At 37.1% G+C, this 14,315-nt stretch overlaps 1 protein-coding gene across 1 annotated transcript; it reads right to left on the bottom strand.

Annotated features, from left to right (window-relative positions):
* Nucleotides 1-1,140: 1,140 nt before the first annotated feature.
* LOC752104 lies at nt 1,141-12,537 on the bottom strand. The gene is made up of 9 exons (XM_001176190.4): nt 12,070-12,537; nt 6,972-7,159; nt 6,329-6,460; nt 5,198-5,543; nt 4,633-4,912; nt 4,171-4,276; nt 3,737-3,787; nt 3,024-3,228; nt 1,141-2,423 (listed from the first exon to the last, which is right to left on the bottom strand). Exons 1-9 carry the CDS (start codon nt 12,422-12,424, stop codon nt 2,248-2,250), a joined length of 1,839 nt encoding a protein of 612 aa, XP_001176190.4. The 5' UTR covers nt 12,425-12,537; the 3' UTR covers nt 1,141-2,247.
* Between the last annotated feature and the right edge of the window lie 1,778 nt (nt 12,538-14,315).

The following is a 14,315-nucleotide window of genomic DNA, read 5'->3' as shown; positions in this document are numbered from 1 at the left end:
AGAAAAACACCCACCTGAAGTAAAAACAACAAATTTTTATTTTTTATTTTGGCGTGATGAGCCCTTTATTCCAAGGTTTATCGTTATAGTATACGAACAAAAATAACTATTGTCGTACCTTATGTTGTCACATGTCCTTACCCGAGAGAAAATCCTCTCATACACAGTTTCTTCATTTCGCATTTGTCCTTTATGATGTCTCTGCCCTTCTTGTAAAGGGGCAGGAATGACAATTACGGACGCTGACAGAAAGTTTACTTAAATGCATGAAATATGTTTTTTACCCATCATTACCAAAGGATAATGATACAAAAGTTGTGAAATATGAAGGAATCTACATGTAGACAGCAAACTGAACGAATAACAAATTCAATTCGGTATACTCTGATAACATTCCGCCGCCCCCTAAAATATTGTTATGAAATGCTATAAATTCTCTTTATATAGAGGTGTTGTGGTCGAGTGGATACGACGCCGGACTGTCGATCACAAGGTCCGCGGTTCGAGTCCCGCCGCCGCACTAATGTCCTTTGGCAGGACATTGATCTACATTTGCCACACTCCACCCAGGTGAAGTAAATGGATACCTGGTAGGAATTTATTCCTTGAAATGCTAAAGCCAAGGTAATAATCGGAAGCGCCAGGAGGGTCAAATCTGACTGACATGAGTGCTATACAAGAACGCACTATTCTTCTTATTATAAAGAATCCGCCAATTTTCTTTTTGTAACGTGGGTAGATATGGAAACAAAAACTATATCGTATTTGATACGGCACAAACGTTACGTTACACATGTAATGTTTCTTCTGTCACCATAAAGTGAATGTTAAACTGCAAAAGTGAAAGTGACTATAACATCCATATTCCAACTCTTTTGTGTTTGTATTACTGATTTCAGAGCAGTGTTATTAGCAGGCACATTTCTAGCAATAATTATTCAATCATCTATCGTAACTAATTTTATCAGACTCCTCCAACTTTGTTTCTTCATGCTATATCTAGATTATTTATAGTACTCTTTACCGGGCACTTATATCAGCTACTATAACAGTATTTGGAGCCGGAGAGACTTCATATAAAAGTATCTGAGTAATTAATGCCTTCCAAACAGACTAATCCTAATGTGTGTTTTTTTTTTGTTCATTATAATTATGATACTTGTCATATCGCATTGTGAATGTTAAGTTCTTACAAAGGAGACCGTGTGCATAGAAATGAACGAACCTTGAAATTTCACCCAAATTATTGACAGCTAGCTTAACCTTTCATAATATAACAAAACACGATTGTAAAGACTTTCGAAAAATCGACTCAAGGGAAAGTCCCTTACACTAATACACTAATACACCCATACAAATCATGCTCGGACTACGTCATTCAAATGTTGGCATATTTGAAGAAGTGATGAACATGGCTGCTAAAATTTAATTTTCGACAGTCTATGCGATCTGCTAATATAGGGCTTCGTGCAGGTTGAACCTATCCGGTATTACAACCAGAAAAGAGGATGATATGCAAAGTTTCCATGGATAATATATAATCCCAACCTGTACAGAGCAGAAAACATTTCCTCAGTATATACATATTGATTCTAAGTATACATAAACAAAACGTACCTGAAATATTCTCGCTCAATTAGAAACATATTTATAGGCACAAGTGCAGAATAGCTTGTCCTATTATATATTTTGCTCAGATACTTGCTATACATATAGAGAAATCATTTACAAAAATGTGACACTTTCTTGAATGTAAGCGCAGACTCTATGTTATTGGCTGAAACTCTAACCGCGCCAGCACGGCTTATCTCATCTGATCCACTTGAACTAAATCCATCTAAATCCATTCAAGCAAAAGTATATATTAATACAATATACACATTAACAAAATAACAGATGCATTGATGCAGAGATCATCATAATAATACATTATACATTTAATGATAGACCAAAGGCACCAAAATAACAAATCCTGAACCTTGAAAGAAGTTTGTAAATGAATGAAAATTCATCGGAGAACTCATGGTTTTACAGGGTAATGTGAAAGTCCCACTGTACAAAAAAGTGAATGGGAACCATACTCAAATGGAAAATTTTTTTTTTGCGATAACAATTCTATTTCTATTTCATGCTCTTGACGAAATAAACCGGGGGGGGGGGGCTATAACTAAGGTCGGGGCCAGATTCGACTTGTATAATTATGTACATGCAGCATTCTATTTCACGATTCTTTACATCGTCATTGTTCTATTTGAGTTGTTTCATCTTAGTTACGAGTCGACGTGCATCAAGTCTTCTCATACTGAGATCACTAGTCATGATGTCTTCATCAAGATGTTGCAGCATCAATCCATCTATCTTCTCACTGGTAAAGACTCCCACGTACTCGGATAGACCAATCTGGCGCAGAAAGTCGCATACATCTAAGGCAGGCAATATAATGAAAACATTTGGATTAGAAAAAATAGGCAATACTGTGCATTAGTGCATCACGATATCCCGTAACATATCTGCAAATGGAACACTATTGTAATTTTATTCTATATTCTCACATTATGCTACATTATCACAACATAACGTTATATTTTAAAATGTATTTTTCAGAAGAGATTAGACTCTGATTTTGGATGTTTGTGTTGTAGTATGTTGATCTATTCACGTGACTCTCAATCCAAGGCTTGAGGGTTCTACTCCCAGTCCGGTACTTAATTTTTTGGCAAGACATTATGATATAAAGACAGAATATTATTACTATTATAACTCTTATTAGTATTATTTTTATCATCATTATTATCAATATTATAATCAATATTTTGTATTATCATCATTATTGTAATTAAGCCTTTTGACATCATTATCATCATTGTTATTATTACCATCTTCTCCTATATTCTAACTACAAATTCAGCCAATTATCCTCTGAGGCTCTGCGTTGTTGACTTCTACAAGTAAAATATTTGCATACTCTTCTGAAGATTCCTTAGAATAATACCTCACTATAGCTATAAGTACCGATGAAATACCTGGTATTGTCATCTTTTTGTCGACCTTCATTCCTGTGTATGGATTGGAATAGAGTGAGGGAGGAGATACCACCTCGTCCAGCTCCTCGTACAGAGCACCATCCTGTATACTGTGCATGCGATCAATCTCGGTTTGAAGTTGGAGAATCTGTTTGCGGTCCGCTGCCCGTGATGTTAGCATCCCATCTTTTTCTTTCCGAAGCATCTATAGAAATAATTGATATAACCTGTCACTGTTAAAGACACATAATCGTGGGTTCTCATGAGGAATGTGACACCATTTGATAGGTGTTGTTACTCACCGAGAGTGGGCTTCACTTTTTGCTATCAGTCTTGTAAACAGTCTAATTAGTTGTGGACTTCATGGACCTTTGGTTATTTTGGGTCAATTGCGATGTCACCTCTAAAAAAGTCCAAGTATGATATTTAAAGCTTCCTTTCTGTCGACAGAAATTATTTACTTATCCCATTAAAAATATGTTTATGAACTATCACGAGTACCATGCTAGTTGAATAATGTAAAACACTGTAACCATAAGCCTACAATAGACAAAGGTTTTGTTCTTTACATCTGTAAAAAAATATGACCATTGGGGAGGAAAGGCTTACAGTTGATTCATATTAAATCCAATAATATAGAATAAAATAAAGCCAGTTTTTATCATGGGATGTAAGTGTCTAGAACTAAGAAAACAAAATCATGTGACGTTTACCTCATATCGCTCCTTTTGTTTTCCTTCGGCGTTTAGGAGGTCAAATATTTTCTGCAGATATGAAATAAGAATGAAGATATCTTTAAAAACTATTTTTTTCCGCATAGTGAAGATTGATACATCTGAAAATCTGGGATATCAGCATGACTAGCCACTTGTCGATAAGAACGGGATATAAATAAAAACAGGTTTAAAGCCATGTCGAAATTACGAAGATCATAATTTTTAGGGACGACTTTTAAAGTGTCTTACGGCAATAAAAAAGAAAAGTTCATTGAATACGCATGTTTTTCGGATGATATAAATATATGAGGACAACTTTTAAAATCTTCCTTTCTGTCAACAGACCCGTAGGCAAAATAATGTAGGTCCGACGCGGCCCCTTGCACTTTTTCGGCAAAGTTCATATTCAATTTTAACCAGATGAATATTACCATTTGTTTTTCAAACAGTTCCGTCTTGAGTTGTTGAATCGTGGCTTGTAGTTTGCTCTTTTCTTCATCTTCGACGGGTTCCTTCTTTATCGGAAGCGTATCGTATCTTGATGAAGACAAAAAAGAAGGTCGAAAATCACATTAGAATTAATCAAATCTAATCAAACCAGTAACACTTGAATAACAAACATATTTAGATTTCATTCCATTCGGCAAGGGTGAAATTGCAAAGAAAGCTGATAATTTTTGTTTGTTTTACAAAACTCGAAAATAAATGAAATCCCTTTCTTACCCTTCGAAATTTCATCAACACTGTCAAGTGCCCGTTAAAACATCAATTTCCACACTAATAAAAGCACAATGGTGATATTAAACTCAGGCTTATTTTGGTCCAAATTTAACAAGACACGAATTTCTTAAGTTTTTAATGTTTTGCTTTAATGTTTGGAGTTGTAAACTTACGGGCTAGATTTGGGTTTCGGTCTTGGAAGTGGCTTCGGTTTATTAAGGCCTGCTTTAGCGGAGGTCAACATTGAAGGCTCAAGTGTGCGATAGTCCCGAGGTGGTCTAGGTGGCAAGACACCCGGGATAGATGTTGGTCGACTGGTCAACGCAGGACGAGGAGAAGCAGTCGGGTATTCTATTTGTTTCTTCAATTGCCTGATCTCTTTGTCTCTTTCTTCGATTTTCTTCTTCATATAGTTGGCATTGACTTCATACTTTCGGTTTATCCTCTTCTTCCCTGTGAGAAAATATTATGGATAGAAAAGAATGGGTGATTGTCTTTGCTTAAGAAATTAACCCAGATAAGATAACGTACAGGTGACAGCTAGAAGTCACTTAAAAGCAAGACAAAACATCATCATGAAACAATCAATAAATGGGGGCGCATTTGGTATTCCTTTCGAGAACTTCATAGTTTGAAAATAGATTTTCAGATGATTAAAGCTAGCTAGAAAAATCGATAACAAAATGCAACTTGGGGAGACCATGCAGACGTTGGACAAGAATGATCATTACACGCTACCTTCATAGCTCTTTGCCCAAGCTTCGAAGACACCTTCTATGGGTTGTGGTACAGCACACAGAGGATCGGGCATCCTCGGTTGCGTTATATCGCTCACGCCCCATGTCGAATTGGTTCGATTGAAAATGGCGGGAAGGACTCGAGCCATATCTTCCAGGGTGGCATTAACGACCTCGAATTCGATGGAGGAGTTGATCGGTATGGAGAGCAGATCGTCATCCCTTCCTCGAGCAGCGATGACATGGTAATCAGTGTAGAGGCGATGTAACTTCATGACCTTCTCCTTGGCTTTATTCCGTTTTGGTTCGACAGTGTCGTTGGTAGTGGCCTCTGGCATGCGAACTCGCTTCGGATTCGGGGAGAAGGCGATTGAAAAAGAAAAAAATAATACAATTGAAAAGCATGGAACATGGAACACGCTACGGAAATCTATTATGGTGATCACATGGAGAGGTTGAAATACAGATATCAAGTTAGACATTTTTTGTGATCATGGCCATCTGATCAAATTCGCGGACAGTTCGTCGGCAAGTGCGAAGTCAACCTACATAGGCCTATTGCATTATTTAGCTGAAGCTAGGTTAACAACCCAAGATTCACAAGCTTTTGAGGTTGTCAAGAGCGAATTCTCCGGAATACATGAATACAATGTAAATTGTAAAGGCATAGTGAAACGCCCGAGAACACACGATCAATTGATAGAAAGGTTTAAATACAGAGGCCGATGTTTGATGTGTATCATTACATGGTTTGATGGTTTGATGGCAATTAAGGCCACATAACTGAATATGATCATATAAAAACTATCCCAGATCACTGCCCCCCCCCCCCCAACATAATTACATCGTACAACAGTTACTATGTCCCGCAGGATACCTACTGCTAGAAAACCGATACCGTATTCCTTGGACAACAGTACAGATTACCATATATATTTGTCCGAGGGGGAGTTAAGAATTATTATCTAGCGGAGTAAAGTCCTGGGGTATAATTATGCAGAACTGTCCTAGGTGAAGAACTGACCAAGGAAGCAGTTGCCCGTGGGATATTGTCCTACGGGTATATGTGCAAAATGCGTTCATTGAATACTAGAGAGAATACTGATGCATGTTTTCTTTCATATAGTCTTACCTGGGGCATGTCGAATTTGACCAACTCGGATAAAGGCAAAAGATCTTGTGAGATCATGGTGCTGTATGATGCCATATCCATTGCCTCTGAGAAGTTGACTTCCTTGTCTCGAGAGTCGTAACCTACCAGAACCTACATCAAGAACAACATCATCAATACATGCATGACTATAATGATATATTATAATGATATAATTTATTATAATAAAAGAAGAAAATCGCATGTCTTCGAAGAAGCTTGATTTTTTTAATGTATAACTATGTTGCACTGTTCCTGAGTCCCAATCGATCCTGCATGGGCCTTAGTGTTCTCTGGATTCTACTTCCTGTTAGTCCTCCACCAACCTTATTGTTTCCAGATCCCACTGGCATTTCTTTCCTTCAGTCATCCGGACGGATGATTGGTTCTACATTCCATTTGCATGATATGGGCACTACGCCTTAACGGTCCCTTCCACCCTGCAATTCTCCAATATATCCAATTTGATTTACTACTTATTTGAGCAGAAATATACGGTAAATGTTGGCAGTCGGTTGTTGCTTCAATTATTTTTTTCTTCTTCTAATAACTCATTGTTCGATACAAAACATTATCCACAATTTTCATCATAATTATGGCGGTATTTCACAACAATTCAGTTTACCCTCTCTCGTCCCCTTTCGGGATGTTCTTGGACCTCTACTCGTCGGACTTTGATGATGTCACCAGCATCCTGGTCGGCCATGGGATCAGGGGAGTACTCAGCATCCACCACTCGTATCGTTTCAGGTAGCGGTGATGCCTCGATCACCGCCTTGGTGCCTTTGTAGTATTTGTCATCCAGCAGAGGATCTATGGCCAGAGAAGATGAAGGGATGAAAAGGGATTTGCAGATAATATAGTCAGACGTGATTAGACAGAGACGGAGAGAGAAAGTGAAAGAGTGGGAAAGGGAAAAAAAGAAGGAGAGAGAGAGAGAGAGAGAGAAAGAGAGATGGACAAAGCAAGGGGGAAAGAGAACGAAAAAAGAATCTTGATGTACACCCCCTATTTCTTTTTTTTCTCTCTCTCTCTCTTTCCCATTTTACCAATATTTGTTCCTCCATATTCGTAATATTATTATGTATCCGTTTAGGGTAGTCATGCCAACAAGCTTTGCTTATTTTGTCAACCCTCCTGTTTGATTTATTTTTCTCGATTAGTTACAGTCAGCCTTACTTTATTCGACATTAAATTCTTTTGTAATGTGTAAAATTTGCAATGGTATGTTCGTTATATATTTGTAAAAATGCAAAAGAAAAAAAAATCAAACAGAAATAAATCAAATCAAATCAAATCAAAAAGAGGGGAAAAAATGTACATCATGTACAATGTACATTGTAAAAATGTACTACAAGGGTATGCATGTTCCATGTAGCCTCCATTCAATAATCTTTAGTGATCTTTGAACGTCAATGTGAGCCGATACATATTCTAAAAATAGTGTTTTCAATGAACGAGGGATTCTTTTATTCAAAGTGATTGACCCGTCAAGTACGGGTGGCTCCTCTAACAATTGGCATTATTCCCCCGTTTCGTATTTGTGCAAGTATGTTGACTTTGAACGCACATCTACTCCTGGTAGACATTCGAGTGTACTTCTATTAATTCATTGTGCATGTAGTAATACTGCAATATCGTATATACATAATGAATACTTACAAATCCCCCGCGTCTACAATAGACCGGTTTATTGTATTCACTAAAAGCTACGATTTGGCAAATACAGCACCTGTTATAGTTAGTACACAGACGGCTCCAACACGGAAATGGTTTTCACCTAATGTTTAATGTAGATTTCGAAGTAAAATTAAATGCTTAAAACGATGCCACCGCCTGACTCTTGAAAGTCGTGGCCCAAAAATGCCCACATTTTGTGATTTAGAGACCCACCAGTATTTGTATGGAATTCAGAACAAATGTTTTGGCCGAAAATGTTTGTTTGGTGTCGAAAACCAACTATGAGCATACAGTGAAATATGATGTAGGTTCAGACCCACAGAAGACCACAGGGCCCTTGAAGTTGCTCCAAAAGGGCCCTAAAGACCAGCAACTGTAGACAATCAAAAGGACTGCTTTAACCTATTTTATGGGTTAATAGGATCACAGTAAATCTCTATGTTGGTATCAATATACAATGATACGTTGTATGTATGATGCTTTGAGAGCCAATTATGTCTCAGGTACCCAAAGCGTGATTTTAAGGGCCAAAAATGCAACTTAAGTGATTCAATAGCATCGCGCTGTAGAGGTCCTTGTTAATGCAACCGATATACATCATTTAGTGGGGCACCTGAAGGGGCCCCGGGAGCCCTGAAGCTATTCATCGAACCCGATAGAAAGTGCGTGAAAAATCGAGTATTTTACTGACAACAATGATACAAATTATACTATATGTCGTGTTGAACCCATTGATGGTAGTCGTTGATAATACATTATAACGGGGGGCACCTACACCTTCTATAATAAAGAGTTATGTATAAACTACCTAATTTCGAAATTCCAGCTTTCCGGGAGAAATTTTGAATGCTAAAATAAAAATTTGAAGAACACCACTCTGGTGAACGTGTTAGGCTTTGTAAAGCAGTCCCATATGTAGCCTTTTTTGTGTACCCCCACACAGCCATAAGGCGAAAGAGGCAAGTAATTTATGTTCAAAGTTTTTCCCTCAATCATATACACTAATAATTTATTCTTAGAATGTAACTCGCTCTACTAAATAATTGGATGGGGTGAAAAAAGGCAGTTAATTATAACATACTAAGTTATGTGACCAGACTTCACTCGGTACAGTGCCATAACGTGTTTGTGTACTGTACTCAACGTACCTGAGCAATCAAACAATTACTTTACTGTGTTATCATGAATTATAAAATAAGGAAAGTAATGCATGAGGAAACTGGATTTCTGAGTACATCTCACCTTGTTCACATAGGATTGCAAGATAGGTAGTAATTAGAAACAGACCGATGAGAAAACTATATATTTGAAACATACTGGAAATTAAATATGTGGGCCTCGTGACTCGCGATACCTCACAACACAGTTAGAGAAATACTTTTATTGAAGTTTATGACATAGTTTTGAATCGGTGTGCTTATCTAGGAAATTGCTTCAAGAGGAGAAACTGAAACCAACAACTGCGAGTCTGCAACTTCTTTTATATCCAAATTGAACGCCATCATAACGATGGTTCTTGAAATGTGGAAAGGCGAGATATGATAATTCAATATTTCAACGATTCCCTCATAACATCAGACAATAATAAATTGATAACACTTTTCAACCATCATTGTCAACTATTGCAGCCTTTTAAAGGCTTATTGTCTAACAAAACAGTACAGAAATATTTGGTGAAATGTTGACTATCTTTACAATGAACCATACATAGCAAATACGCAACCTTCTTACATACATGATATTTTGCAGCCAGATCCTGTGTAGGGAGGGACACGTTTGTACCTGGGACATGGATTGTGCTTATCAGAATGCCTTCTCATTGAAATCATATACACATACTATACATAAACCTTTCCTTCTCTGAAACTTTGCTTGAGGTATCGATAGAAATTGACAAACCGACACAATATCTCATTTAAGGATATTATGCTGTACATTGAGCTCACAATAAGCTCACAAAGGCCGTTCTCATTTACCAGAGAGATGTTGATTTTAGCATTCGAACTTTGTCTTCTTCATTCATGTTCTTTGTTTGCTTTTGATATTTGTATGTTATGACATGTGTCATTTTATAAAAGTACATGTATTTTGGGGGCACGGACCTTTCGGAAGAACAGCCTATATGGCTGAAGTGGGTGCCGTGCAAAAATTAAATAAAATGAACTGAATTGAACTGTCTTTTAGGCAAAAATTTCGAACTACGGCAGTTTACAATGACATAAAAGAAAAGCGTGAAATTACCAAATTCGAAAAGAATTCAAACAAGAGATGCGAATGAAGTCAAGATTTTAAACATGATAACGAACATAATATAATTTCCTTGTGTTTGAGTTGATATCAACACGATTTCTGTGCAGTCAACTGTCAAATAATCAATGCAAATAATTGAGCGTTTGTGTCTGGAATGAAGTAATGGCTTTTGATCATCATTCTCTACTTCAGCCCAAACTTGGTACAAGAGGATTTTGACAATACTTTTTGAAAAGCCTGCTGCTCAGTCATCCGTGGCATATTCATTCCAACTATGAATATGGTATCATTAGACAGGGTATAAGTTACCCTTTACCATGATATATGTTTCAATCACATAGGTTAAAACTTTATAGTTAGAAGTTACCAAGCTTGTGTACACTTTTTAAAATACTCACTGTATTATCCAATTAGTGACTTCATAAGTGCCTATCAATGTTTTAGGAATGTTCGTCCAGGTTTGTGTATAATTCTGAGCACACATAAAGCAATGCGTGGGACTATTATGCATCATTATCATTACCATTGCTATTATTAGATTTGGCTTCAGGGACTGCATAGACAGGGAAAAGTGAATACAAGAGACAAACAAACGAACAAGAACACAAACACACACACGCACTCTGAAAACATCAGTACATAATGATATTTTGTTAATAATCAGTCACATTTCTTTGAAGGAAAAGGACGAGAAACAAATGGTTAGGCCCCAGGTGAACAAATGTCACATTTTATTAGTGTAGAATAGCATTGTAACATAATAAGTGACAAACTATCTTGATTGAATGAGAAATAAAACAATGAATCTACAAAACTCCAGATCCACAAAATATGAATTTGATTATTTTACTTATCGGGATATCAAATATGAATACATATCATTAGAGATCGTTACTTACTGTATAGCCAACAAAAATACAAAAACTCGTTTTTGTAAAATAGAGGTTTGAATTTTAATTCTTCGTTGGCTAATTCCCGTATCATCGTTCTGATATTTATTTGTCTTATCTTTTAGCATTTTGCTAATTTTCGTTTTCATGACCGTCCAATCATTTATAAATAGTGCGATTCTGTTTTATTTCAATAAAACATATACAAAAATATGAATATCAATGTCGATTTTACCGATGGGAGATACCTACATGATGTTTTGATTATAGTGCAATTTCAGTGTCATGAATATATGTCATCATACTGTAATATCGATAATGTCGGGAGATTCACATGGTATCCGTAATCATGCAATTTGTTCATCATTTTTCCAATGTTTCCCCTAGGCTTTAGTGTTACATTAGTTTATCTTTACTGTAAGCTTAAAAGCAAATGAAATTGAATTATTTAGAAATGCCTGACTTTTATACACATTATATTACATTTAATCCCTGTACATAATGTACAATACACACATTACATGCATGTGAAAAATATATATACCAATGTTTGTGGCTCATTAAAAAAATAACCTTATTGGCTTAATAGTCTATCTATCTATCAATGGGAAATGGTTTATCTATTAAAGCAAATATGCTGACATTATTGACACAAAATATATTGCTCATAGAATTTCTACTTGTGCTGGATCGAATGTCTGATATTCGGATAAAATCTCGACCTAAACATTTATAGGGAAGGAAATGAAGGTTGTCCCTGCCCCCCCCCCCCCCCCCCCCCCCCCCCCCCCTCTCTCTCTCTCTCTCTCTCTCTCTGGCTGGCTTGATCTTATTTATTCTATTTCATGTTAGTATTATTTTTATTTTTCCTCATTTTTGGAGTCAATCACCTAACCGACTCACCTATAGGCAATGGTTCGAATAGTTGTGTGCAGTGAAGAGGCAGACGGTATTCAGCCTTTTTGACCGTAGCATGTACATGTTCCAGCTTTATCACGAAGCAGAGCAACAATATTTCACCACTTTTCAGCGCAATTGCTGCGTCTTTAGCGGCAAAATTCTTTGCGATCCGAACAGATATCGGCAGAGTGCTCCCGCAGACGACATGCGCGAGAAGGCATGTGCGTTCGTCGGTAGGCAAGTCGGACAAACTTAGGCACACAGGCTGTGGATTCGAGTCTGTATCTCCAGTCTTCTTAGTTAATGTCATCGGATCTTTCTTCCCAACAGAAGTCAAGCTTCTACTTATCTTCTTCATGTTGAATGTATCCCCTATCCGATATTAGCTTAGATAAGGACGACAGTTAGCCGGTGTGTGAACCAGGTTCTGAGCAGCAATCAACATGTCTCTGGTTCAGTCAAAAACAATTTTTTTTTTTTTAAATCGCTCTTTGAATTTAGCCCGAACTTCCGCCTTGCGTACCTATTAAAAGTCAATAGATGCGTGACGTTCTATGATTATTATTTCAATACAGGTATCGTAGTCTTGAAAAAGTTGTTTATCGAAAATCGGGATTATTTTGATGCTCTGTTCTGTAATCAGAGGCGGCGCTCTGGGGGGGGGGGGAGGGGAACAGGGGGCATAGTGCCCTTAACAGTTCCCCTTTTTAACAAATGAAAAGTGCCCACTTTTACTTCACATAAGTGCCCCTTTTTAGTTCTAATAGGTGCCCATTCAACATTGTTATATGTGCCCCTATGCATCTATGATAATTGCCCCTATTTAAATCTGATAGTGCACCTTTTGCTTTAGAATAGGTACCCCTACCCCTTCTGATGTTTGTCCCTGATGTTGTATGCCCCTTTTCAACTCTGATAAGTGCCCCCACCTTTTTTTGTATACGTGTCCTTTTTTTTCTTTCGAATTTTGTCTTTTTTCCTTCTGCTAAATTCCTTTTTTCTATTTAATAATAGCCCCTTCCCCTTCTCATAAAAATTTCCGTTTTCACACATTTATGATCAATTCCCCTATCAAAATCTGACAAGCGCCTATTTTGCCTTGTAATAAGTACCCCTTTTCCATCATAATAATTGTCCCTTTACATCTCTGAAGAGTGCCCTTTTCCTTTGTAATAAGTGCCCCTTTACCATTCTCATGAGTGCCCATTTTTAGGTGCGAGAAGTACCCCCTTTCACCTCTGATGATTGTCATTTATACTTTAAAGGTCGGGTTACATTCAAATATAAATTGATTGCTATTAATGTGCAGGGCTACGTACAACTCATATTTTGTTATTTAAAAATCTAAATATATTTCATAGATTTTGAAATATTTTTAAACATAATTTCTCAACCCTGCTAAGCTCCACCCTAAAAAGAATTCTCCAGATATCATTCATCTTTGACATCATCTGCAATCATTAGTGAGCTAATAAGAGACAGTAGTATGTAACTTCCCCCAGATCAGCACATACTCACAAAAGAATTGTTTCATGGTGATGCTACAGCACGTCTGACATAGCAACTCCTATGTCGGTATTGTATGGTATATTGTAAACAGGTGGTCAGCTCTGGTTTAAAATGTATAGGATTAAAAATGTTCAACTTCCAAAAAGTACTTCCATCATAAAACTTTTTTACAGCAACCTTGAATATATAATTTGTGAAATTTCAATCCATTTAAAAAATATTTTGTAATGCATGATTAGAAACAAATATACCCTGCCTTCTTTTCGAGGTACTGGATACAACTATGGTGACTCCTATAGTACCTCTTACTTCGGGGCTCCCCCCCCCCCCCCTCCTCAGCAAAGAGTACTATTGGAGTCACCTCTTGCCCAAAGATTCAACCAGAACCTCTCAAGACAGTGTATTTTGTATAACATTATCATCATTATTATTAGTACCTTTGTTATTATTATCATTATTATTATATAATTGTCGGTATCGTTATCATCATCGTCGTCGTCGTCGTCATAATCATCTTTATCTCTGTAACAGCAAACTTACCGAGTGGTAGCCGTTCATAAAGTTGCATGCCATGAAGAGGAAGTTGATATTCTATTTGTTTAGAAAGCGACGCATGCACACTGTCAAGTTTCACTCCAAAACACAACAAAAGACACTCGCCATTTTCTAACATTATCGGAGACCCTTTCGCAGCAAAGTGTTTTTTGATCCTGATTGCTACTGGAAGGGTCTCATTACGG

This window comes from Strongylocentrotus purpuratus, unplaced genomic scaffold (assembly GCF_000002235.5).
Source record: "Strongylocentrotus purpuratus isolate Spur 01 unplaced genomic scaffold, Spur_5.0 spur5_scaffold_6, whole genome shotgun sequence".
In the NCBI taxonomy this organism is placed as follows: Eukaryota; Metazoa; Echinodermata; class Echinoidea; order Camarodonta; family Strongylocentrotidae; genus Strongylocentrotus; species Strongylocentrotus purpuratus.
This window is presented reverse-complemented; position numbering and strand designations above follow the sequence as displayed.

Bases quoted from the DNA above. Each gene is read 5' to 3' on its own strand.
- LOC752104 (XM_001176190.4), bottom strand. From the start codon at position 12,424: ATGAAGAAGATAAGTAGAAGCTTGACTTCTGTTGGGAAGAAAGATCCG. The intron at 7,160-12,069 runs GTGAGTCGGTTA...CTCTGGCCATAG, and splicing joins ATTCGAACCATTGCCTATAG to ATCCTCTGCTGGATGACAAA. The intron at 2,424-3,023 runs GTATTTCATCGG...TGCCTGCCTTAG, and splicing joins CAAAAAGATGACAATACCAG to ATGTATGCGACTTTCTGCGC.